At 37.8% G+C, this 25,802-nt stretch overlaps 1 protein-coding gene across 1 annotated transcript; it reads left to right on the top strand.

Moving 5' to 3' along the window:
* The first annotated feature begins 89 nt into the window (after positions 1 to 89).
* On the top strand, positions 90 to 15,581 carry smarca5 (SNF2 related chromatin remodeling ATPase 5). The gene is made up of 24 exons (XM_073860501.1): positions 90 to 368; positions 1,218 to 1,337; positions 1,452 to 1,618; positions 1,758 to 1,861; positions 2,260 to 2,357; positions 2,585 to 2,764; positions 3,868 to 4,023; positions 6,654 to 6,785; positions 6,921 to 6,989; positions 7,156 to 7,265; positions 7,356 to 7,582; positions 8,106 to 8,227; positions 8,310 to 8,468; positions 10,276 to 10,408; positions 10,543 to 10,691; positions 10,791 to 10,910; positions 11,018 to 11,125; positions 11,214 to 11,327; positions 11,436 to 11,558; positions 14,224 to 14,356; positions 14,441 to 14,559; positions 14,633 to 14,845; positions 14,958 to 15,068; positions 15,147 to 15,581. The coding sequence occupies exons 1-24, from the start codon at positions 288 to 290 to the stop codon at positions 15,210 to 15,212; spliced, it is 3,114 nt and encodes a 1,037-aa protein (XP_073716602.1). The 5' UTR covers positions 90 to 287; the 3' UTR covers positions 15,213 to 15,581.
* Positions 15,582 to 25,802: the final 10,221 nt, after the last annotated feature.

Here is a 25,802-nt window from a genome sequence, read left to right as displayed (position 1 = left end):
AACATCCAAACCTTTATCCATTAAAAATGTAAAAAGTTACAAAATATCGCGTACCAATGACGTACAGTGAGTCTAAAATCTCGCGATAGTTTGAAACCGGGCCCGTTTTGCGGGAACAGTGTCAACAGAAAAGCCGGGGGCCGTGAATGACGCGTGGTCTGCTTGCTCTATTTGGGCAATATTTTCGAACTTCTTAATCAACCCTATCTACTTTTTCGTCTTTTCAAGCTCACTGTACCCGGAATTACTTGTGTTTATAGTGATTTACGCGATTCTGCCAGCGAATTATGTCCGAAACAGAAAGCAGCATGGAGCAGCAGCGGGAAGAACCGAGCCAACTCGACCTGGCCGGTCCGGCGGAGGATGAGCGGTTCTTTTCTCATCTTATCCCACTCACGATCCTCTTCTAATGTATACCGTGTAAAACGCGGACTTTGAAGCTGTAAATAAAGTGTAAATGGATCAATTACGCGCGTATTTCGAGTGGGGAGTTGAAAGTTTTTGTTAGCTTGTATTGTTCCGGCTGAAATGAATAGAAGAGCCTCTCGGCGTCCATCTTCACGCGCGCTGACATCCAGAACTGTCTTGAATCACACTTCATTGTTGGTGGATTTTTTGTAATGTAAATAAATAAAAATGGCAAAGTTTTGTGTGGTTCCTTGATCAAAATTTAGTTAATCAACGAATCAAAATATTTACTCTTATTGTATTGAACATAAAGTTTATTTGTCATTGTTTTCTTTTGAAACAACTTCGTGTTGTGTTCTTTTGAACATGGATGCCGTTGGTGCGATGAAATATCGCAAAGATCGATCATACAATGCCATTTATTCGTTGTGTTTTTGTTTATTTTTAAACGTAGGTATTTTGCAATCAATATAACGAAGTCATTCAATATGTTTACAATATTTTGAGAAACTGTGCGTTACTGTTGGCCACTACTTTTATGATAATCTTTTATTAAATTCTTATCAGCGTCAGATCAGTTCATTCACTAGTCAGACCGGAAGTTAACTTCGGGCCCGCGGCAACGCGTCCAATTAAACTATTTAGGATATTGTTAGTTTATTTTCTGTTTATTTAGTCTTTTCTATACCTAGACTGACCATGAGTGTTTAATGTCAATTTGACCTGTTTTCTTCTTGATTGAACTTTGAAATGTTTGGCTTTGTTTAGTCAAATGATGTGGTGTCACTTGTTGTTTCTTTAAGGATGAGGCTTCAGAAAACGGGCATGACGAAGCATCCGATATAGTGATGGATAGTGAAGTCCAGTCGTCGTCATCTCAGTTAGAGACGGAAAAGTCAGAGCAGCCGGGTGGATATGATGAGAAACTGGTAATGCATTTACTTTAGTTACTTATGATATATTATTATTACCTAATATATGCATGTTGTCATTGTGTGGGGCTCTCTGAAAGTTGAGTAACTTCTAATGATTTGTATTGACAGCAAACTGACCGGACCAACAGATTTGAGTACCTCCTAAAGCAGACTGAAGTGTTCGCTCATTTCATCCAACCAGCTGCCCAGAAGACCCCAACCTCACCTCTAAAAATGAAACCTGGCCGTCCTCGCATTAAAAAAGATGAAAAGCAGAATCTGCTGTCTGCCGGAGAGTGAGTTTCCCTATTCGGTTTCAATCGACTTTTGTGTATCCTCTCATTTTGTCTGTGTTTTGAGGATTTTTCATAAACAAACCAGCAATGAATTGCATCAGTTTTTCATGACTGATCTCTCTAATTGATCTCTCTTTAGTAATCGCCATCGCCGCACCGAGCAGGAGGAAGACGAGGAGCTTCTGAGTGAGAGCAACAAGGCCACCAGCATTTGCACACGTTTCGACGACTCGCCTTCATATGAGCTAAACGCACATCGGACACCTGCAAAATAAACATGGCAATTAAAGGCGGGGTGCATGATCTCTGAAAGCCAATGTTGGTATTTGAAATTACCTAAACAAACACGCTCCTACCCCAATAAAATCTGGACCTTCTTTTGATAGACCCGCCTACACATACACAACCAGGCAACAATGTCGGTTAATATACATGCCCCTTACTGCTGATTGACTGCAAGTGTGTTTTGGTACTCGGCCGACTCTCTTTTGTGTTTTTCAAAAATCATGCACCCCGCCTTTAAAAGCTTTTGGGTTAATTTTAAACCCATAAAATAGTTTATTAATGCTACCTTATTTGTGTCAGTCTGTCTTTTATTAACGACCTTTATTAACCTTTCCTTGGACTACCAATGATAGATGTGAAAACCGGCAAACTGAGAGACTACCAGGTCCGTGGATTGAACTGGCTGATTTCACTCTATGAGAATGGAATCAATGGTATCCTTGCTGATGAAATGGTATGACACTGTCAAACTATCATGGATTACAATGTCTTGAAATGTATGGGGTTTTGTAAAAAGCCTTTTTTAGTTACGCTCAACTCATGTTTCATTAGTTAGAAGTATCTTGTTCATTTAAACCATACCATTTGTTGAGCATACTTTACAATTTGTTTGTAAAATTCACTACCGAAAACCCCATTTCATCTCTAAAACATTGTTGACAATATCGTGTGTCCTCTCAGGGTCTCGGTAAGACTTTGCAGACCATCTCTCTGTTGGGCTACATGAAGCATTATAGAAACATTCCTGGACCTCACATGGTTCTGGTGCCCAAGTCCACTCTTTATAACTGGATGAATGAGTTCAAGCGCTGGGTTCCCTCTCTGAGAGCCGTCTGCCTCATCGGTGACAGGAACGAAAGAGTAAGTCAGGCATTTATTTGGACAAGAAATTTAAAAGAATGCTTGTCTTATATATGATAAAATATACTTGATAAAAAAAGAAATGTCCAAAAATAGGCTTTACCACAGTTTACAAAAAGTTTTGTTGAATTTCCTGCTTAAGAATCTTGCAAATGTGGTATTGTTAAAGGGATAGTTCGGCCAAAAACGATATTAAACCCATGATTTACTCACCCCCAAGCTGTCCGAGTTGCATATGTCCATCGTTTTTCAGACAAACACATTTTCGGATATTTTAGAAAATATTTTAGATATTTCTGTTCATTAAATGTTATGTTACGGGGTCCAGCAATAGTCCACGACCTTCAAGTCCAAAAAAGTGCGTCCATCCTTCACAAATTAAATCCAAACGGCTCCAGGATGATAAACAAAGGTCTTCTGTGGGTAATCCGTGCGGTGTTTTTGTAGAAATATCCATATTTAAAATGTTATTAACTCTACAAACTAGCCTCCGGTAGCGCCGCCCTCCTAGACTCAGGAGAGAGGATTAGCGTAGTGTACGCACTTTTCTTAGTGACGTATGACAAATTCGGAGGGCGGGGGCACCGAGCAGCAGCAGAGAAACTCTGTACGCTGCGTAAGCTCTCATCCTGAATGCGCATCACTCCAAAATGGCGGCGCTACCGGAAGCCAGTTTACAAAGTCAACAACACTTCAAACATGGACATCTCCACAAAAACACCGCACGGACCACCCACAGAAGACCTTTGTTTATCATCCTGGAGCCGTTTGGATTTAATTTGTGAAGGATGGACGCACTTTTTTGGACTTGAAGGTCGTGGACTATTGCTGGACCCCGTAACATAACATTTAATGAACAGAAATATCTAAAATATTTTCTAAAATATCCGAAAATGTGTTTGTCTGAAAAACGATGGACATATGCAACTCGGACAGCTTGGGGGTGAGTAAATCATGGGTTTAATATCGTTTTTGGCCGAACTATCCCTTTAATATTGTTACCTTAATGTGAAATGACTCGTACCATGTAATAAGATTTGGTCACACTTATGTTTGTCTACATGTCTTGTCTTTGTCTATCTAATCTTGATTTCTGTCTGCAGACCGCATTTATTCGTGACACGCTGTTGCCAGGTGAATGGGATGTGTGCGTTACCTCCTATGAGATGGTTATTATTGAAAGAGCCGTCTTCAAAAAGTTCAACTGGAGGTACCTGGTTATTGACGAGGCCCACCGTATCAAGAATGAAAAATCTAAGGTTTGCATTTACATTTCTAGTGTAAGGGAATGTTTAACCCCTGTCACAGGCCCACAGGTGGGCCCAAATTGTTTACGTAACTATTTTACCAATAATAGACTATAACTGTATAATTAACTTTATATTGTTGAAAAGCTCTGAGCGTGTTGTTATTTTTCATTCACATTTTGCAAAAAGAATGATGTAGTGAGTAGTTTTGTAAAATGTCAAGGCCCCCCAAGTTATTACACATGTATAACACTAATATCCTATTATAAACCTTTAAAAATCTTAACTTAACTTGGAAAGCACTAAGAATGTAATTTTCATATTTTATCACAATTTTGAGAGAGATACTGAGAGCAATTTTCTAAAATGTCATGGGCACCCAGGTGGGCCCAAGTTGTTATTACATGTTTATAACACTAATATCCTATTATAAATGTTCAACAATCTTGACAACCTATATGTCAGTAGAAAGCTCTAAGAATGTAGTTTTCATATATTTAAACCTTTTAGCAATAATAATGCAGTTATTTATTAATTTATGACAATAGTATGCAGCAAACTAATGACACCTAGTGGCCTTTGTTGGTAAAACAATTTTGTGATTTTAATTTGAAAAACATTGGATCAAAACTAGTTGAGACTAGGGATGCACCGAAATGAAAATTCTTGGCCGAAACCGAAAACCGAAAAAGAGGAAACCAAGGCCGAAAACCGAAAGCCGAAACACCGAAAGAAAATATGCCAATTATTAGTATTACCATTGCACTTATGGTATTTTTGCGTGTAATAGAAATGGAGTCAACACACACAATTTAAGAAGAAAATTAAGCCAAACAACATGTGGCATAAACAAACCCAACTTCAGTTATATAGGCTATCTGCCTCACGTCTGGAAAAACTGGTGAGTAGGCTATTGACACATCAGGTTGTTAAAAGTTAAACTGTTTGTTTAATTAATCCTTTGGTGCTGCTTGTTTGCCATGCAGTATATACATTTAAAAACTGAGATGTGCTAGTTGTGGTTTTGTTTTAACGTTAATGTTACAAAATGCTAATAAAAAAATTATGACATTTTAATGCACGTTAAAACCCGCATAGATCGAAGGCTCAGTCAAATATGAATATCTTCTTTATTTAGTCTGACATGTTTTTGTTTAGAAAGAAAATCATATTTAGCCTACCTTCTCCGGTGAAACCCGTTTTTCTCATTAATGCCAGCTGCAGAAAAAACTCTGCTCTGTTGTTATCCAGTGAGAACAACAAACGGATCTAACAAATATATCTGAATTTAATATTATGTTACAAATAACGCAAGCTGGCTTGATACATTATTGCTGAGGGTGCAAAGTTACGAGCTTAATTTAACAACACTTCACAAAACAGATCTATTGTTTGCTGTTACGGCATTTGCAGTTATCGGGTTCGTTAAAACCATATCCACAGATAAAATAAATGTTCTCCGTTTCGCTTTCCATGTGTGTCTCGTGTCGTTTCAACAACAAAATAAACTAGGCTATATAAGGAAGCTAACAAATCTCTCATGATGTACGCTGATGCGGCGGCGAAGAAGCACGTCAAAAACCCGGCATTAAAACTCTAAACACTTGAATTAGTCTGCAATCTGAATTACCAAAACAATCAGAAATACATACATATTAATTTTCATGTATATTTTACATTAAAGTCTTTAAAAGACCGCACAGGTGAAGTGAAAAAGGATTAAATGAGCAGTAGCCGTAATGCTGCGGTGGCGGATTAAAACCATTTGAATATCATTTTTTTTCCATTCTAATTATTATTGCAGATCGAATATTTGACCTTACGTCCACATCCCTAACTTTAAAAGCAATCATGTTTCATGTCTGTTATTCTGGATGTTAATCTGAACGAATGTTTAGTCGGAGCTTGTGAATACTGTACACACATGCCCAGAGAAAATCCGCGGGTTTGACCGCAAACATTACGGGCGTGGGCGGGAGTGGAACTCACAGGTTGCGGGCATCCTGGTCAGAAATTCGGCGGACGCGGGTTTAAGAAAAATCTAGTCCACACCGCAGATATGTTTCTTCAGACAAGCACGTGCAGGTCGTGGTTTCTGTTTGCGTCATCACATTATTTCGGCCGTATTTTTTCGGTGATAAAAGTCTTTCGGCCGAAAACCGAAAATCCACTTTTGGGCCATTTTCGGCCGAAAATTTTTGGTGGCCGAATATTCGGTGCATCCCTAGTTGAGACTTATGGCTTTATTTTTTCAGCATTTGGGGCATGAAACATTTTCATTTTTGTAGTTTTTTTAAATATAAAATAAAAAAATGCAATCAAGTATATATTTATTAAAATTAGCTTAAACTGCTATAACAGCTTTTTAATTTAATAATAACAACTACATACACCTTAGTAAAAAACCTTATTGTCTTCTTTAAAAAGAGACCAAGATTAGGCTTCTAGACTAAAGAATGCAACGGTTATATTTATTTTCAAGGTGCAACTTTTTCGCACTCCCACTCAAAAAGGGTAGTTGATAATTTAGGGGTTAAAATGGTTGTGAAAGTAATTTAGAAGTGAACATGAGATAACGTTGCAACAAAAACAAGTTTTTGTTTCATAAACATACAGCTAACAGCAAGAGACATTTTTCTCAGCTTTCAGAGATCGTGCGAGAGTTCAAGACGACAAATCGATTGCTGCTAACCGGAACGCCGCTGCAGAACAACCTTCACGAGCTGTGGGCTCTACTGAACTTCCTGCTACCTGATGTCTTCAACTCTTCTGAGGTCTCACGCTTGGCTTTCTTACACTGTTAAGAGTTTTGTCATCAAGCATTAGTTGCTGGTTTATATGCACTTCTTGAAGCTGTTATATGTAGGTTACATGTATAGTTTTGTGATCTTTTATTTCTCATTATTCAGGATTTCGATGCCTGGTTTGACACCAATAACTGTCTGGGAGACCAGAAGTTGGTGGAGCGTTTACATACTGTGAGTTCGTAATTCAATTGATTTCTTATGTGTGACACTAAATTTTTTACCCTAAAAGTTATTTTATTTCTGAAGCACAACACTGGTCTTCTACTTAAAGTATATGAAAGTTTTTTTTATGTTATTAAGTTTCAAAACATCACTAACAAATCTTATGATTGGATAGGTGCTGCGTCCGTTCCTCTTGAGACGTATCAAAGCAGATGTGGAGAAATCGCTCCTCCCCAAAAAGGAGATCAAGATGTATATCGGGCTCAGCAAGATGCAAAGAGAATGGTATGGGGCTACATAAAACACATACTTTCTATATCATTTGGAGATAAGAAAGCAACAGAAATATAACCCCTGTTGGTTATTTGACTTCAGGTACACTAAGATTCTGATGAAGGATATTGACATTCTGAATTCTGCTGGTAAGATGGACAAAATGCGTCTGTTGAATGTACTGATGCAGCTGAGGAAGTGCTGTAATCATCCTTACCTGTTTGATGGGGCGGAGCCTGGCCCGCCCTACACCACCGACCTCCACCTGGTGGTCAACGGTGGCAAGATGGTGGTTCTGGACAAGCTGTTACCTAAACTCAAAGAGCAAGGTGAAAATTAATACCTGATGAATGCCGCTATAAGTGTTTTTTTCTTCATGTTGTGTAAATAACAGTTCTGTCCACCGAAATGGGATCTACTTGGGGCTGTCACAATTATGAAATTTGGCTGAGAGTTAATTGTCTAATAAATTGTGATGATTAATTGTCTGTTTGATTACTTTGACATTTAATTCTCTTACATTTTTTTCTTTGTGTAAAAATTATTTCAGAAACAGTGTTGTGATTATTTAAATTAAATATTTTGCAAGATTTACCTGGCAGTAAATATTAATACAGATAACACAACTGATACTGTCTTGTTTATACAAGCGCTGCAGCTCCCCCTTGTGTTTCTTAGAGAGATGTGCAATCATTGCGGTGAGCTGAAATCATCACGATGAGGTCAAACAACTGCTATGAGATGATTATTTAATCATTGTGACAGCCCTAGATCTACTACAGTGTGACAATCTCCATCAGTTGACCTGCATAATAGTTACTCATGCTTTTGTTGATGTGCCCTTTCCCACAGGCTCCCGGGTTCTGATCTTCAGTCAGATGACAAGGGTGCTTGACATCCTGGAGGATTACTGTATGTGGCGAAACTATAATTACTGCCGTCTGGATGGACAGACACCCCATGAGGAGCGACAGGTATGAAGTTTATGCATACCCTCTTGGTGTGGGTACTAATTTAACATGGTGTTAATGTGGCGTCTTCTCTCGTGGCCTGCAGATCTCCATCAACGCTTTCAATGAGCCCAACAGCTCAAAGTTTTTATTCATGTTGAGCACCAGAGCCGGAGGTCTCGGTATCAATCTGGCGACTGCTGATGTCGTCATCATCTACGACTCGGACTGGAATCCTCAAGTTGATCTACAAGCTATGGACCGTGTTGTCTAGCTTTCATACGCATGTTGGTCACCGAATAAAGCAGAACGATTGGTGTAATTTCAGAGTTTAAATGAAAATGGCAATATGGCTGTCACGGTTATGAAATTTAGCTGACGGTTAAAGGAATATTCCATTTTCTTAAAAGAAAAATCCAGATAATTTACTCACCACCATGTCATCCAAAATGTTGATGTCTTTCTTTGTTCAGTCGAGAAGAAATTATGTTTTTTGAAGAAAACATTGCAGGATTTTTCTCATTTTAATGGACTTTAATAGACACCAACAATTAATACTTAACTCAACACTTAACAGTTTTTTTCAACAAAGTTTCAAAGGACTATAAACGATCCCAAACGAGGCATAAGGGTCTTATCTAGCAAAACGATTGTCATTTTTGACAAGAAAAATAAAAAATATGCTCTTTTAAACTACAACGTTTCGTCTAGGTCCGGTCCAGCGCGACCTAACGTAAATGCGTAGTGACGTAGGGAGGTCACATGTTACATATATAAAACGCACATTTGCGGACCATTGTAAACAATAAACTGACACAAAGACATTAATTAGTATCAGTTGACATACAACAACGTAGGAACGGTCCTCTTTGAAGACGCTTGTAAACACTGGGGTGGAGTTTCGCGTTCGTCTTCTGTGACCTCTTGACGTGATGACGTATTGCGTGGGTTCACGCTAGTGCATCACAACGGGATTTAGACAAGAAGTTGTGCTTTAAAAGTGTATATTTGTTATTTTTATTGTCAGAAATGACAATCGTTTTGCTAGATAAGACCCTTATGCCTCTTTGGGATCGTTTATAGTCCTTTGAAACTCCGTTGAAAAAAAACTGTTAAGTGTTAAGTATTAATTGTTGGTGTCCATTAAAGTCCATTAAAATGAGAAAAATCCTGCAATGTTTTCCTCAAAACACATAATTTCTCCTTGACTGAACAAAGAAAGACATCAACATTTTGGATCACATGGTGGTGAGTAAATTATCTGGATTTTTCTTTTAAGAAAATGAAATATTCCTTTAATTGCCTAATAAGGGCTTTGACAATTGTGACGATTAGTTGTCTGTTTTATTGCATTGACATTTAATTCTCATATTTTTTTGTTTGTTCATGAAATAATTTTCACACGTTGTGATTATTTAAATTAAATATTTTGCAAGGTTTACCTGGAAGTAAATATTAATAAACATAACAAAATTTAAAAGTAACTATTTAATGAATATATCTTTCAAAAACTGAAAATTCTTCATATAATAAACACAATAAAGTGTCAAAATGCAATCAAAATAAACTGATTATAACAGAACAGTTTTACCTGAAAAAGTGTTGCAGCTTTTCTTTAAATGCTGTTTTTTCCACTGTATTGAATGGCTTTGCAATGTATCGCGTTACACTGTTAGTTAAAGAGCGCCATCTGATACGGTCTAATTTATATATGCGCTGCAGCTCCCCCTTGTGTTTTTTAAAGAAATGTGCAATAATTGCGGTGATCTGAAATCATGAGATGAGACGATTATTTAATCATTGTGACAGCCCTAAATAGCAAACCTCTCACACATTGTATTTTTTATAAAGTGAACTCGGACTAATTTAGGTTGAATCAAATGTGAACTGCGTGCACACTTTTTTTTTTTTTGATCCACTTTCGTTGTGACAGCTGTTCATTCATGATGTTTTTTGAGCCCAGTCTAAAATTTTAACAGAATATTGAGTAATAATAATGTTTTACTACAATAATTTTGGTTAAATGTCCACTTAAGCAAAAATATTTGACATTGGATGGTATTTTTGTTCAGGACCGTGCCCATAGGATTGGTCAAAAGAAACAGGTGCGCGTATTCCGTTTCATCACAGAAAATACGGTCGAGGAAAGAATCGTGGAGCGTGCCGAAATGAAACTTCGCTTGGACTCCATCGTCATTCAGCAAGGTATGCTAAAAATAAAATATTAAAAATGTGTCTTACCCAGTAAACAAATACAAATTGCTTTGCCAATTCTAAATTTAAAAAAGGTTTGGCACCTATTGAGCCTCAATTAAATTAATCTCTATTGCTCTTAATAGGCAGACTGGTAGATCCTAGCATGAACAAACTGGGCAAGGATGAGATGCTGAACATCATTCGACACGGTGCCACTCACGTGTTTGCTTCTAAGGAGAGCGAGATCACCGATGAAGACATCGATGCCATCTTGGAAAGAGGAGAGAAGAAGGTGTGACTAAATACACACAAATGTCATCAGTATTATGGGTCTTGCTAATTAAAGCTGTGGGATTCTCTAACATGTTATTGAACTATGCATATATTTTAGACCATGGAGATGAAGGAAAAGCTGGCCAATCTTGGAGAAGGCACACTGAGGAACTTCACGATGGACACCGAAAACAGTGTGTACAATTTTGAGGGTGAAGATTACAGAGAAAAGAAGAAGGTCATGCATTCATTTTAACAATTTAGTGCTTAACCTGTAAACCCAGTAATGTGGCCAATTTGTATCTAAGACGTTGATACTAGTTCACTTATTTTTTTGTAAATCAGGTCATCACTAACTGGATTGAACCACCCAAAAGAGAACGCAAGGCGAATTATGCTGTGGACGCTTATTTTAGAGAGGCCCTGCGTGTCAGTGAGCCTAAAGCACCAAAGGTATGAGTAAAATTAGTACCCTTACTGTGAATGGATATATGAATTAAACTTCAAGCAGTTATAATGAAACGTAATTTTCTTCCCACAGGCTCCTCGTCCTCCCAAACAGCCCAATGTTCAAGACTTTCAGTTCTTTCCTCCTCGGCTCTTCGAGCTGCTGGAGAAGGAGATCTTGTATTACAGGAAAACTATTGGCTACAAGGTGGGTCTACGTTTTGGGGTCGAGATCAGATCAAAATAAGTTATGAGAAACTCTTTACAGAAGCTGTCATCTTCAAGTTTATAATGCAGAATGTCACAATGCTAACAGGTGCCAAGAAACCCAGATCTCCCCAACTCGGCCCAAGCGCAGAAGGAGGAACAGGCCAAGATTGATGAAGCAGAACCACTTAATGAGGAAGAGCTAGAGGAGAAGGAGAACCTCCTTTCACAGGTAAATGTCTCCTAAAGGGAGATGCGAGACGTTTCTTAATGAAACGAAGAATAACATGAGGTTGGGTGAGGCTACTTGTTTTTAGAAACAACATTTTTCCCCAAAAATTTTTACCTTTTGACTTTGTACAAAAAGAAACACAGGGCTTGTTGTGTTAGATCATAGACTGAAAAATAAAAGATGGACAACACCCGTTCGCTTTCTTCCATTGGTGAAAAGTGAAGCCATCAGTGTCCCGATATGGCGCTGACATCTTGGGTCTTCAGTTTGCGCAGTAGTAATTTTGGGAACAGTCCTGCGTAGAAGTGAGCAGGAAGTAAAGACGCAAAACCAAGGCCTCGCTCTTGCAGAATGTTCATATCACAGCTATCAATCATGACGTGACACCACCATTTTTATATCATACTAAATCTAAACTTACTTTAAAAACAAACACTTGAATTTACATTAGTGTGATAAAAAACTACAGTAAATGACAGAAACCAGCTTCGGAAAAAAAAAAGATTGAATCGTAGTGTAATTAAATTGTTTAGTTGGTCTCAAGTGCCATAGAGACAGAGCGCAGTTATGCAAATTTGAAAACCACGCCCACCGGGGGGAAAACAATCCATCCGTCTCCATTGACTTAGTATTGCGAGAGGCCGCCTCCTTGTCATTTCTGGCTTATAACAAAAAACAGAATAATGCCTAAAAGCTGCTGTGTGACAATATGTACAGGTAACAAGCCAAAGAACCCAGAAATACGTTTTTATAAGCTGTCGAGCCGTAAAACCCAGTCTTTAAGGAGAAAAAAGTGGATTTTCTGATAAAAACTTAATTCTGTTTTTTTGGCTTGTTGGCTGTGCGCCTTGTCACACAGCAGCTTTTATGGGTATTGTTCTGTTTTTAAGTTTAATCTGTAAATACGTTTTTATAAGCTTTCGACCTCAAAAAACGAGCGTTTAAAGACATAAAAGTGGAAATGGGCAACTTTTCATAGTACTACTTTTAACGAATCTGCGTCCACTAGGGGAAACGCAGTCAGCGATCCACTTTTTTCTCCTCAAAGGCTGAGTTTTACGGCTCGACAGCTTATAAAAACTTATTTCTGGGTTTTTTGGCTTGTTAGCTGTACACACAGCAGCTTTTAGGCATTATTCAGTTTTTTTGTTATAAGCCAGAAATGACAAGGAGGCGGCCTCTCGCAATACAAAGTTAATGGAGACGGTTGGATTGTTTCCCCCCCAGTGGGCGTTGTTTTCAGGTTATGATGCGCTGCGCTCTGTCTCTATTGAATAACATGGGGTTTATGACCTATACTGGGACCAGTCACTGGGGGGTGATCAAGACGTTTTTGCTTCACTTTTCAGGGCTTGTGCCACATGCTTGTGTTAGATATGAGTTCATGTATTGCTTTTAACTCTTTCCCCACCAACGTTTAAAAAAAAGTTGCCATTTTTGATTTTCACAAAAGTTTAATGCTTTTTAGAAAATGTTCTTCTTTAAATATATAAACTTACAATATATCAAATGAAAGAAGACCACCTGCTTTTAAAAAAACCCAAAACGTTTTAATCCTATCTTCATTTGTTCTCCTTTTATCACCTCTCAATATGGGTAGGTTTCTTCAAAATACCAAATTTTGGGCAAAAAGCTGAAATAATTGCATTTTTGTAAAGGACTTTTGTTAGAGATCAGATAAAGAACTATAATCAAAACATACACAAGATTTTGGATCAGTGGATGCTTTATTGTGTATAAGTTGTGTAAGAGCGCAAAATAGTGGATAATAGTGGAAATATGGATGGCCGTAAAAACTCGTCATTTGACACGGAAGCATTTTCTAAGAATTGACTAGATAACTTGTCAATGGCGGGAAAAGAGTTAAAAAAATAAGGATCACCAAGTGTTTAATTAAGAGTTAACCTGCAGTCACAGTTAATGAAAATCGCCTTTCATGTTTAAGGCCCAGAGTATAGTTTTTTGTGTACACTAACATTAGCGCATGCACAGCCTAGTTTATTTGACTCATACATGTACACAGACGTTTGACCCATGCATGTTGCGACCAATGCAATGCATCTCCTGGGCTACATACTATATTCTTCTGTACGTTACATGAGCGACCTACACGCAGTTACAAAAATCCAACAGCGCGCATACTATTCTAATGATGAAATTTGTTTCACGTATATGCGGACCCTCATGTATACAAGGGCTGTAACGATTAATCGTGCAAATGCGCGTTTTCTCAATGAATACATTTTAATTATTACGGTGAAATCCTGCAGCCAGGGGGCGCTCTTGTTCAGAAACTCCCTTTGTGCCACAGAAGTAGCAGCATTACAAACCCTATTCCAGGAAATGTCAATAATAGGAATATTTATATTGCTGTTCTTCAAAAATTTTGAGGTATTTTCATGATAATAAAGAATATTTTAAATGCACATTATTAACGACTCAGACTCATAATGATTTTAGATTGATAAGGACTTCTTACTGACCAAATGCCATAGTACACGTACAAGCTGTGCATGAACAATCGATTCTGAATCGATTTCAGGGGCATTTTTAATGGGACACACGATTACTCGTCGCAGCCCTAGTGTATACGTGAAAACTTAACTACATTTATTTTTTTAGGTGATGGTGCTAATTATAGTGGCTCTTGTGTCTCCTTTCACAGGGTTTCACTATCTGGACCAAGCGAGACTTTAACCAGTTCATCAAGGCCAATGAGAAGTGGGGAAGAGATGACATAGAAAACATTGCCCGTGAGGTCGAGGGAAAAACTCCAGAGGAGGTCATGGAGTATTCGGGTATGTTTGTGTGTCCTAACTATGTAGCTGAATAATATACAGAATGCATGGGATTGAGATCGGTACTCTTATGTTGGTGTGCAGCTGTGTTCTGGGAGCGCTGCAATGAGCTGCAGGACATCGAGAAGATCATGGCTCAGATCGAGAGAGGAGAAGCCAGAATCCAGAGGAGGATCAGCATCAAGAAAGCATTGGACTCTAAAGTAAATCTCAGAAAGGGTTTTGTCATCATACAAATACAAGTTTGATGTATTAACGTTTCCTTTTTCTCCCTAGATCGGGCGTTATAAGGCACCTTTTCACCAACTCAGAATCTCCTACGGCACTAACAAGGGAAAAAACTACACGGAGGAAGAGGATCGGTTTCTCATCTGCATGCTACACAAGCTGGGCTTTGACAAGGAGAGCGTTTACGATGAGCTGCGCCAGTGCATACGCAACTCTCCCCAGTTTCGCTTCGATTGGTTTCTCAAATCCCGCACAGCAATGGTGAGTTTTTGGAGCACATGTTAACGAATAATGGTCATATTAAATTCGTTTTTTTTTCTCACGAAGTTCACATATTTATTAACTTTATATCTTAATGGGTGTGCATACGCAGGAGCTTCAGAGAAGGTGTAACACACTGATCACGCTCATTGAACGTGAAAACATGGAGCTGGAAGAGCGAGAGAAGGCAGAGAAGAAGAAGAGAGGACCTCGCACATCTTCGGTAAGCTTAGTCTTCCCCATCCTATTTTTACCTCATACCTGCTGTGAAGCTTTAAAACCACCTTTTAATCTTTCGCAGGCCCAGAAACGCAAGCAAGAAGGGACCCCTGACAGTCGCGGCCGCCGGAAAAAGCTCAAATTGTGAGCTGACGTCAAACCTCACTTGGCGAGGACCTTCAGTACAGCAATACATACATTTGTTGTTACGGGTCCCACTGATGTACTGTATCTATCTGCAGCACTGATCCTCGTCTACAAGTAGCTTGACCTTTTTAGGAAGGCGTAGAGTTGTAAATTAGATCTGTCTTTAGGTATAAAATATACTGCGGCTGTGCTGTCAACATTGTTTTTGTATTTATGCCTATTGTTGTTTTTTCCAAAGAAACCACATTCCAGTTGCTTGTATCAATATGATTTGTGCTCTTTCATTTTTAGAGCCTTCAATGTTGTCTGTGTACCCTTATTTGAATAGTAAGTTGAACATGTGACTAATAAATGTCATTGTTTTTATAAAGTTTTCTCTATTTTGTTCTTCAAATAAACACATTTTTGCCTTGTACCTTTATTTAATATATCGGTACACACTGTCTCCATAAACTCGGTGGTAATGTCTGGGAACTGCTTGGGAATAACACACGACATATAGAAAATAATAGTAAAAGATGTCTGTCAAATGTAAAATGAGATGGAATGACCCCTTTAAGTGATATATGTACATGTACCTCATCTTGTAGCATAAACGTAACTTCGCATATTCTTGAGTATTGAAACATTTCTCGTATAAATATTTTTCGACCAGGGCTTTTATGTAATGTGAGAATCCTAACTCAGACAGCAGGCGACTCTGTGCCGGATCCATGCCAAAATCAGCAAAACCAGTTTAATGTTCTTTAAACATTTCCAATAATGCACTTCTCTGTTGTTTTCGTCTCTTACCTGTCTGCTTTATAACCATTTGTTTCTCATTCATGCTTTTCAATTCTATCTTCATCTCGGTCTTTGTTGTTTCCACTTTGATCCTATGACAACATTTTATGTTATGGATATTTATTGTTTATTATTTTTTATAACACTTAAATGTACAATTATCTCTTCTATTTACTGAATTTGCTCTCAAACTCTCATGTCTTTTTATTTATCATTATTTTTTAAATTGAGTGATTGACGTAAGCGCTTCCGTTTTAAAAGGGCGGGAAAAATATGCACTGAAGCGTCGTCAGCTGAGGAGAGCTTTCTGGTGATCAGAAGAGTCCATTTCGAAGACCAACTTAATTTTACTTTTTACTTCTAATAATATCGCATGATTAAAACGGTTAGAGTTTCTTTCAAGAGCACCTAAAAGGTAAGAAACCTTACAAGCAGGGCTCGGGGGGATGCGGGGATAAATATTATAATTTAAATAAGATAATTCGAGGGCAAGACAGTTTGGGTGGGCCTCAGGCCACCAAAAACGGTGAATATTTTTTGTGCTTTTGTGAAAGGTATTTTTTGTACAACGAAGTTTTTTTTAATTGAAATTATTTAAAATTCATCTAATTGCTTTAGTTTGCCCTTCCCAATATGGCGGCGACATTGACGTATTATTCATCAGTCGGTTTGCCATGATGGTGTCAGTTGGTGATCTTGGCGAGTAAGGCTATCAACTTCTCACAAGCACGAAGTAACCACAACAAAATGAACTTAGCCGAGTCTTTATCAGTACTGTACTGTAGCCTACTGTGTCGGGAAAATAAAATAAATACGCTAATTTGTGTTTAATTGTGTTTATAAAGTTTGTCGCTCATGTTTTCTCGCTAGTTGCTTCGTAAATGTGTAGGCCTATGTTTAAATGTGTACGTTTCAATAATCACAAAAATTATTTATTATACTGTTTGCACGTTGATGCACTTTTGATAAAAATATAAAGTAAATTTGTCAATGTTACCAAACGCTTTATTGTAAAATGTTCAGGAAATTATGTAGCAATTAGCATAATACTGGCTAAAAGCATCTTTGCGTTTACTTCATTATGGAATCAGCATTAGATTTTGGATGTTGTATTAAAAATTTGTGTATATTGATGCTGGTATCACAAGATGGCACTGTTGCTCATTTTCAAACTAGAAACACTGGACCAATACCTACCAAGTGCCCTTAAAGGGATAGTTCACCCAAAAATGAAAATTCAGTCATAATTTTCTCATACTCATGTTGTTGTAAACCAGTATACATTTCTTTTTTCTGATAAACACAAAAGAATATATATTAATAAATGATAATGATAAAGGTAAGCACACACTGATTGTAACCATTGACTTCCATAGTAGGAAAAACAATTACGATGGAATTCAGTGGGTATCAGCAAGTGTGTGCTTATCAACAAAATATCTTTTTCATTATTTATCAATACTTCCATAATATTTGTTTTCCTACTATGGAAGTCAATGGTTACAATTAACTGTCCATCATTTATCAAAATATCTTCTTTTGCGTTCATCAGAAAAAAGAAATTCATACAGATTTAGAACATGAGGATGCAAAAATGATGACACATAATTTTTGGGTAACTATCCCTTTAAAGGTGCTTTATATTAGTTAAGGAACTAGTGGGACTGTCCAAAAATCACATAAAGGTGTTCCTGTAACACACCTGGTAACGCATTTGCAGTGCATTCATAGGTCATGGATTCGATTCCCATTATAAACGCGTATAGATAAAATACTGCCAATACCTCGAATGCACCGAAAGAGGCTTTGACTTACAGCGTCTACCAAATGTGTAAATGTAATAGCAATGTGGAGATACGGTTAGCATTGGTCATCCGCTGTTAATGTGAATGTTATTCAAGATAGCAGTAATCCAGAGCTCCACTCTCCTCACGTACCACCAGCCATCGTGTTTGTACATATTCCTCATTTCCCTCAACTCAACTGTGACGGTCTCTCTCTCTCCTTCTCTACGCTATCTTGTTTGCAGTCACCTGTGCTTGAATAATGAATAATGAAGCGGCTCGGTTGCGTGCGCCGCTTTGAAAGCGCATTTGCCAAGAGGACCCTCAATCTTCGTTGACCACATGGTCTATTTAGTTACGTCTTAAAAACAAACTTTACTAAACCTTTTGGCTCTTCTTTCGGGTCCTTTGGCATTCACTTCAGCCACTTCTTATATGTAATCCTAGTCTGGCTAGAGGCAAAGAACTGAAGCCTTGAGGTGAGCAGTCAAATGCTTTGGGTTTGTGTATTGCTGCAGGATGTTTGGTGAATATGTAGTGTGCCTTCTAACATTGAACCATCTCTGTGTTCAATTGATTTCTGAGATCGGGCCGTTTCTCCACCGTTCATCAATTAATGTATCCCTAAATTGAATTAAAAATTATGTCACAGTATGTTTTGTTAACTACAACCGTTGTATGTGCTAGCTTAGAGATATCATATTGTATTGTATCGATTTACACCCCTAATATCTGACAGATGGATATGTGTGAGATATTGTCAGTATTGGTGTTAAACAAAAGCTGTCATTCTGCATAATGTCCAAAATCTACTGAGAGCTTCATCCTAGTGCACATTTTCTGTTTTAGATATTTCTAAATATTAAATGTGTTTTAAAGGGCACGTATTATGCAAAATCCACATTTACAAGGTGTTTGGACATAAATTTGTGTTGGCAGTGTGTAAACACAACAACCCTACAAGGAAAAAAACGCTTTTTTAATCCACAATAAACCAAAGCAGTCTCATTAGACATGCTGTTTTGATTCTCTTGTTAATCTGATGTCACACTGATAAAGCCACACCCACAACTGAAACTTCACAGACACATTCTAGCCACACCTGAGACTTACATCTTGTAAATATGGACATAATATGTACCCTTTAAATGTATACGGATTGGTGTAGAGATTGGCCCCAGATATCATTAGTTTGTTGTTTTGTCAGTAATCTGATTGTTTATCATCCTGCACTACAGCAGTCATTATTAGTGGATTTGTTCAATATAGTTAAAGGTTATTTCCAGACTTCCTCAAATGAGCCTTCTGCAGTACAGTTTGTTACAAAATCTACCAGCATATGATCGGGGAATGTGAAACCTGATGCAACATATGTCCAGCATTTATCAAGTAACCGCACTTACTGCAGGGTCCTGAATGTACTGGAATGATCTGGAATGGCCTGTTTTAATGGACTGTCAGACTACTTTGATGAATGATATATTTTTCTGTATTCTCCAGTTATATTTATAGTTAAGCAAATCAAAAAGATTCTGCTAGATCCTTTTGTTGTGTTAAAATTTAGGGGCCGTTTATACGACAACGTTTAAACCGGTTTTCATGCAGTTTAGCTGTTAGTACTTTGCACAACAACAGTTTTGGGGTCCTGAAAATGCAAACTCTTTGAGAATGCACATTTTTGAGAATGCCGCTTTGCTGCTTTTATATAAATGACAAAAATGCAAATCTATGATAATGGTGATGTCATGCGCCTGTCTAAAATTCAGTCTATAGGCATGCTGTAGTATAGACCGAACAACGAAGGCAATTTCTTACCGCTTCTCTAACAAAGTTATTGTTCAGGGTCACAGGTAGTTAAAAACTGACCTCATCGTTAGTCTAAACAAAACTGCTTGATGCTTTGCCATCTTGATTGTCTGTATTTCATTTCCTCCAGAAAAACGCTATTATGCGATTCAATGCATTATCAGCCAAAGTCCGCATATTTATGTGGGGCCGCATTTTTTAAATACGCCGCATTTTCGCCGTATAAATTGCAGATTTCTTCTCGCAAAATATGCGGGGCTTGCATGATTTCATAATCCCCACATTTTCGTAGCAAAAAGTTAGCAGAAAGTTGAAAAATGTTGCATTTACTTCACACAAGCACAGCCATGTCCCCTGTTGCCATGGGAACGTTATGAAGTGATTATGTGACATGAACATTATTCAGTCCCTCTAGAAAAACGTGATTATGCGATCGCATGATTCAATGCATAATCAGCCAAAGTTCGCATATGTATGCGGGGGCCGAATTTTTTTAAATATGCAGCATTTTCGCATATAAATTGCAGATTTCTGCTTGCGAAATATGCAGGGCTTGCATGATTTCATAATCCCCACATTTTCGTAGCAAAAATCATATATATTTACTTCGCACATGTGCAGCCATGTCCCCTGTTGCCATGGGAACGTAATGAAGTGACGTGAACATTATTCAGTCGCTCCAGAAAAACGTGATTATGCGATCGCATGATTCAACGCATAATCAGCCAAAGTCCTCATATTTATGCGGGGACCGCATTTTTTAAATACGCCGCATTTGCGCCTCATAAATTGCAGATTTCTGCTTGCAAAATATGCAGGGCTTGCACGATTTCATAATCCCCACATTTTCGTAGCAAAAACTCATATATATCTTTGCAGAAAGTTGAAAAATGTTGCATTTACTTCACACATGCGCAGCCATGTCCCCTGTTGTCATGGGAATGTTAGGAAGTGACGTAATTACGCGACGTGAACATTAATGAAAAGCTGCAAACAGTTTTTGCAAGTTCCTGCAATTACATGGCAAGAAAATGCATGAATATCCTGCATATTCCATCGCATTTTTTAAGAAAACGTGCCGCAAGATCAAGGAATTTTGCCCGGCACAATCTCCAAAAAACTCTACGTTTTTCTGGAATGACTGGTATTTATTGTTGTGTATAAGAATGTGTATGTGCACACGTGTGTAGTGTTTCTTTGCAAAGTAGCATCGGCATCTACTGGTCTGGCACGCATAATATTACGTTTTCATGGATCCGTATAAACACGGATGTTTTTTTTTTTAAATCCATGTTTTACTACATTGTTATAAACATAGCTTAAGAGTCAGCTTTGTCATATCACAGTCAGAGCAAGGCTTTATGAATTGAATGGATTCAATTTAGTTTATTTCATTACTTTGTTTGTTATCCTGATTTTGGTAAAAATGGGTTACGAAAGAAGAAAAGGTTCACTAAATCAGTATTTAAACGCTATGAATGGTTCGACTGTGTGATAATATCTAGGAAATGGCAGACAAGAAAATACATCTAGAATATGAGTTGATGTCTGGAATGCATAATAGCAGAAAACTGCAGCGTTCACACACAAATCTGCTTCCCATCGGAATGATAATGAGTTTTCCACAAGAAGATACCCAAAGGACAACTGCATTGCTCAGCAGTCGCTTTCATTGCTCCATGAGTTCTTGATTATGGCTTTGTTAGTATCGGATGTTTCTCCTTAAATTCATTAATGGACCAAAAAACCACACAAATAAGAATAAGATGACATTGCTCTTTAAATTTTGGTTCTTGTTGAAATCCATAACTAAGCAAAAGATTGAAGTCTTCATTTCTCAATTTAATTTTATTGCAGTTTAGGGGAAATGGTTGAGATATAAGAGATATCTTGTTTGTAATGTCTCTTGCCTACAAGGTGACACACACAAATGTTTACCACCAGGCAAATCTTGATTTGCTTTGTTGGAACACTGTGTTAAACAAATGTGATTATATTGTCTGTGTACAGAATTTGATATCCCTATTGATATTTCAAAACAATATTATAAAGTAGAATATATAAAACAGTACAAGCACATAAAACAACCTATATCCTCAGGAGTATATCCTTATACTATTTAAGAGCCTGGTTTTCTATAATTTAACTCTTTGGGATGTTTTGTCCTCAGAGCATTGGCAGAATGTCTCCTGGTTAATGGACTGTAAGGTTCATAGGATATATGGTGCAGTAGTTAAACCCTGAGATTGTCTAAATGTCTGTCTCTAAAGATCAACTTCTGATAAGCTCCACTTTGTTCCCGTAGTCAAGAAAAGTGGGTATGTTTACATTCAATTTCATTAATGTTCCTCTACAGAAAAGGGGAAGGGCCCATTTTCTTTTGTATTTTTTTGTCTGTTCATGTCAAACATCTTGCTGTTAGGACGTATACAAAAACCAAAGAGCAAAATGCAACATCTTATAATCCCACTGTGCATACTTTCCAACAAGCCTGTGCATACAGTACCTTTGAAATAATTTAATATGCCCTTTAAGTTTTGTTGTTATCTTTCAAGGCTCTGCATCCAATTAAACTCCTATTACCTTTTTATGGTGCAAATTCATGTTGTGGCGTAGAAGTGATACGAAATATCCTTATAAAACACAACCAAACTAAACATCATAATGCAACCTAAATACCTAAATAACGGTAATGTTGGGTCAATTGATGTTTAAATCAAATCTTGGTCTTCAGAGGAGAAAATAATTACAAATTTACCAAGATCAAAGTCATACATTCAAATATAAACCCATCAAATTCAGGACCAAATGATGTGAGTTACATTCATCTTCAGCTGTTTTTGCAGAGCAATTTTAGGAGAATCCTATGAGACAAATCTGAAAAAACTTAATTACTACATATGAGAACAGCATTGACGTTTAACACTTTCCCCGCCAGCATTTTAAAATAAAGTTGCCATCATTTTTCATGATTTTCACCAAGATTTAATGCCTTTCAGAAAATGTTTTTCTTTAAATATACAAACATACAATATACCATATATCAAATGAAAGAACCCTCTGCTTCAAAAAAAAAAAAAATCATCCTACCTTCATTAGTTCTCTTTTATCACATATGGTGATAAAAATATGGGTAGGTTTCTTCGAAAACACACAATTTTGAGCAAAAAGCTGAGATAATTACATTTTTGTGAAGGACTTTTGATAGAGATCAGATGCAGAGCGATCCTTAAAACATACACTGAGTTCTTTCTCTTTCACATAAGGCGTTACTTCCGGGTTGTAAAAGTTGCGGAAGAGCGGTATTGCGGAAAGCTGGAAATTCTCGTCATTGGCAGGGAAGCGTTTTCTCTTAATTGACAAGATAACTCGTCAATGGCGGGGAAAGAGTTAAAGGTTCAGTGTGTTAACTTTCAGCGGCATCTAGTGGTAAGACTGTGAATTGCAACCAACGGCTCAGTCCACTGCTCACCACTACGTTTCGAAACGCATAGAGAAACTACGTTAGCGCCACAGAACAACAGCGCGTCAGATCTACGCGGACCGCAAGCGCTGTGATTGGTCCACCAGAACCCCTCCCGTCAGGTAAAAAAAACTACGTCATATTTCCGTTTGTGACGGTGAAAACAAAGATGAGCCAAGTTGAGGAGTGATTTAACTCAAACTGCATCAAAAGTAACTGTTTATTTACTTTCATCATTGCTGGTCTTCTCAAATTATACACAACAAGTTGCTGTTTCTTCTTAGTTTGTGGGTTAACTTGCTTAGCTGCTTCTTCTGTGACTTCTTCTGCTGCTACAGTGGTTACACGCGTGGTTACTGCCTACCAGCGGTCTGCGGGGGTGTTTGCACGTCGACGCGGACGACGACGCAAAAGTATAAATGAAAACCGACGCGGAACCTATGCCGTCGCGACTACGCCGTAGGACCTACGCACGACTATAAATAGCCCTTAATACATCACTGATAATATAGTAATTGCATTTTTGTCAAGAGATCCTCCTGAAATAAACACACGGCACCTTTAAGATTTAACCCAAAGTTTGCAATTCACAAACTTTTAAACTTAATTTAAAAGACAAAAGACCAATTATTAACCAACCAGTACAGGCTTCAGTGCCGATAATTAATGAAAAAACAATATCTTCATTGTAATTGAGAAGCAGAGATTAACACAAACAGTAATTACCGGCATGTGATTGGCTAATCTCAGTACTCTGATCACAGTGACCTCTGCTGGTGAACCTGTGATATGAATGTGACAGTAATTCACAGCTCGCTGACATGTCTATAATTAAATGCCCTGTTCGATCCAGTGGGAACACTTACCACGCTAGTGAACGAGTGAATACAGTCCACTAACTGAATAAAGTTTTTAATGAGCTCTTGTGCTCAGTGGCTGATAAACATTGCGGCCCGTTTAATCTCTTAATAGCGCTGCTCTTAGAGGCACTCGTAAAGTGCCTGCAGTTTGTTCGCCTATTAATCAAAATGCTCTGCATATGTGTGTGCAAATTATATCTGTTTTTAAAATCATACGTACATATACATACCGAGGAGGGAATAAGTATAAGAACAGTGCTTCTAATTTATTATTTCTAATTATTATACAATAAAACCAAGTTTTGGTCTTGTTGTTAACTCTTTCCTCGCCATTGATGAGTTAACCCGTCAATTAAGAGAAAACGCTTCCCTGCCAATGACGAGTTTTACGGCAATCCGTATTTTCGCTATTATCCACCAGGTGGTGCTCTTACCCAACTTATAAAACCGGAAGTAACGTCTTACGTCAAACAGTAAGAACTCTGTGTATGTTTTGATCATCGGTCTGAATCTGATCTCTATCAAAAGTCCTTCACAAAAACACAATTATTTCAGCTTTTTGCTCAAAATTTTGGCATTTAAAGGTACAGACATGAAAACAGCGCATTTTCCCTCCTAGCCAAATAGGGGCATTTTGGGCATGCTATAATAAATGATCTGGGGGGTATTTTGAGATAAAACTTCACAGACACATTCTGGGCACACCTAAGACTAATACAACATCTTGTAAAATGGGCATAATATGTGCCCTTTAATGTATATTTAATCTGTATTAATGTATATTAAAAACATTTTTATTAATGGCAAACTGAAAAAAGCAATACTTCTAAGAATGAGGACCTGAAAATGACAAAACAACAAAAAAACACTTAACGTAAGATTTGTTTGGAAGGAGGCCTACAAATCGACACCATTAATCACAAGCGAATCTTCAGTTTATTAAATGAGTTCTGGTCCTGCCAACCAATGAAAGGTCTGAAATGAGATTGGATGAGGTTGTTACAGTAGCTTCATCTTTAATGTGGATCTACAGCCAAAAATCCTCTTTCATGGGCATGTTTGTCTTAGAAATGGGAAAGTGATGTAAAGCCAAGTTATCTTCCTCCTCTCATCTTTACTCTCAGCTCTGGAAAAATGGTTTCTCTCAGCTGTTGTCAACATCCTCGACCTCCCATCAAAAAGTGTTGATGCAGAACAATTTGCAATTCACGAAATATATTCATGTAAGCGTTAAAAAATACAGTAAAAGGAGGGAGGGTTTTTGCTTAAAAAGATTGTTTCCTTCATCCAGGCCGAGATGTCTGGAAGGTAACCAGAGCATCGTTGTGCATTTCTGAACACGTTTTATAAAATTTGCAAAGTTTAGTGTCAGGCTGAAAAAAAGGCAGATTTTGTGATCAGATGCAGGGTGACTAATGATTCACTGTGTGGAAGGCACTGTGTGGTTTTGAATTTCTCCGTCCAACCTCAGGGTGTCCACGACGGACAGCAGGGTGGTCTCAATGTGGTGGCGCCGTTTAAAGCTGGATTGGTTATGTAATATGTATATATGCGTGTATTTTATGGGACTTACTTAGTCGGTGCAAAGATTAATCTCCCGCTCTTGCATTTTTGTTTAACGCCTTGAACCATTGTGCCTCTGAGAACAATGTTTCAGAAAACCATAAATATAGCCAATTTTTCTCATATCTCTGTGAATGCAACGCACCAGAGCACGACTGGCTTAAATTCAATGAAGGGAGAAAAACCCAGGCGGTGGTTGGTGGGTGCCATTTATAAAATTCACTCGATTTGAATGAATTCACATGAAATAAATGTTAACGGTCCTGACAGGTCATTAATATAGTGCTGTGTTGTGATTTAATGAGGGAGCATTGAAATGCCAAGGGGAGGCG

Source organism: Misgurnus anguillicaudatus, chromosome 3 (genome assembly GCF_027580225.2).
Source record: "Misgurnus anguillicaudatus chromosome 3, ASM2758022v2, whole genome shotgun sequence".
Lineage (NCBI taxonomy): Eukaryota > Metazoa > Chordata > Actinopteri > Cypriniformes > Cobitidae > Misgurnus > Misgurnus anguillicaudatus.
This window is presented reverse-complemented; position numbering and strand designations above follow the sequence as displayed.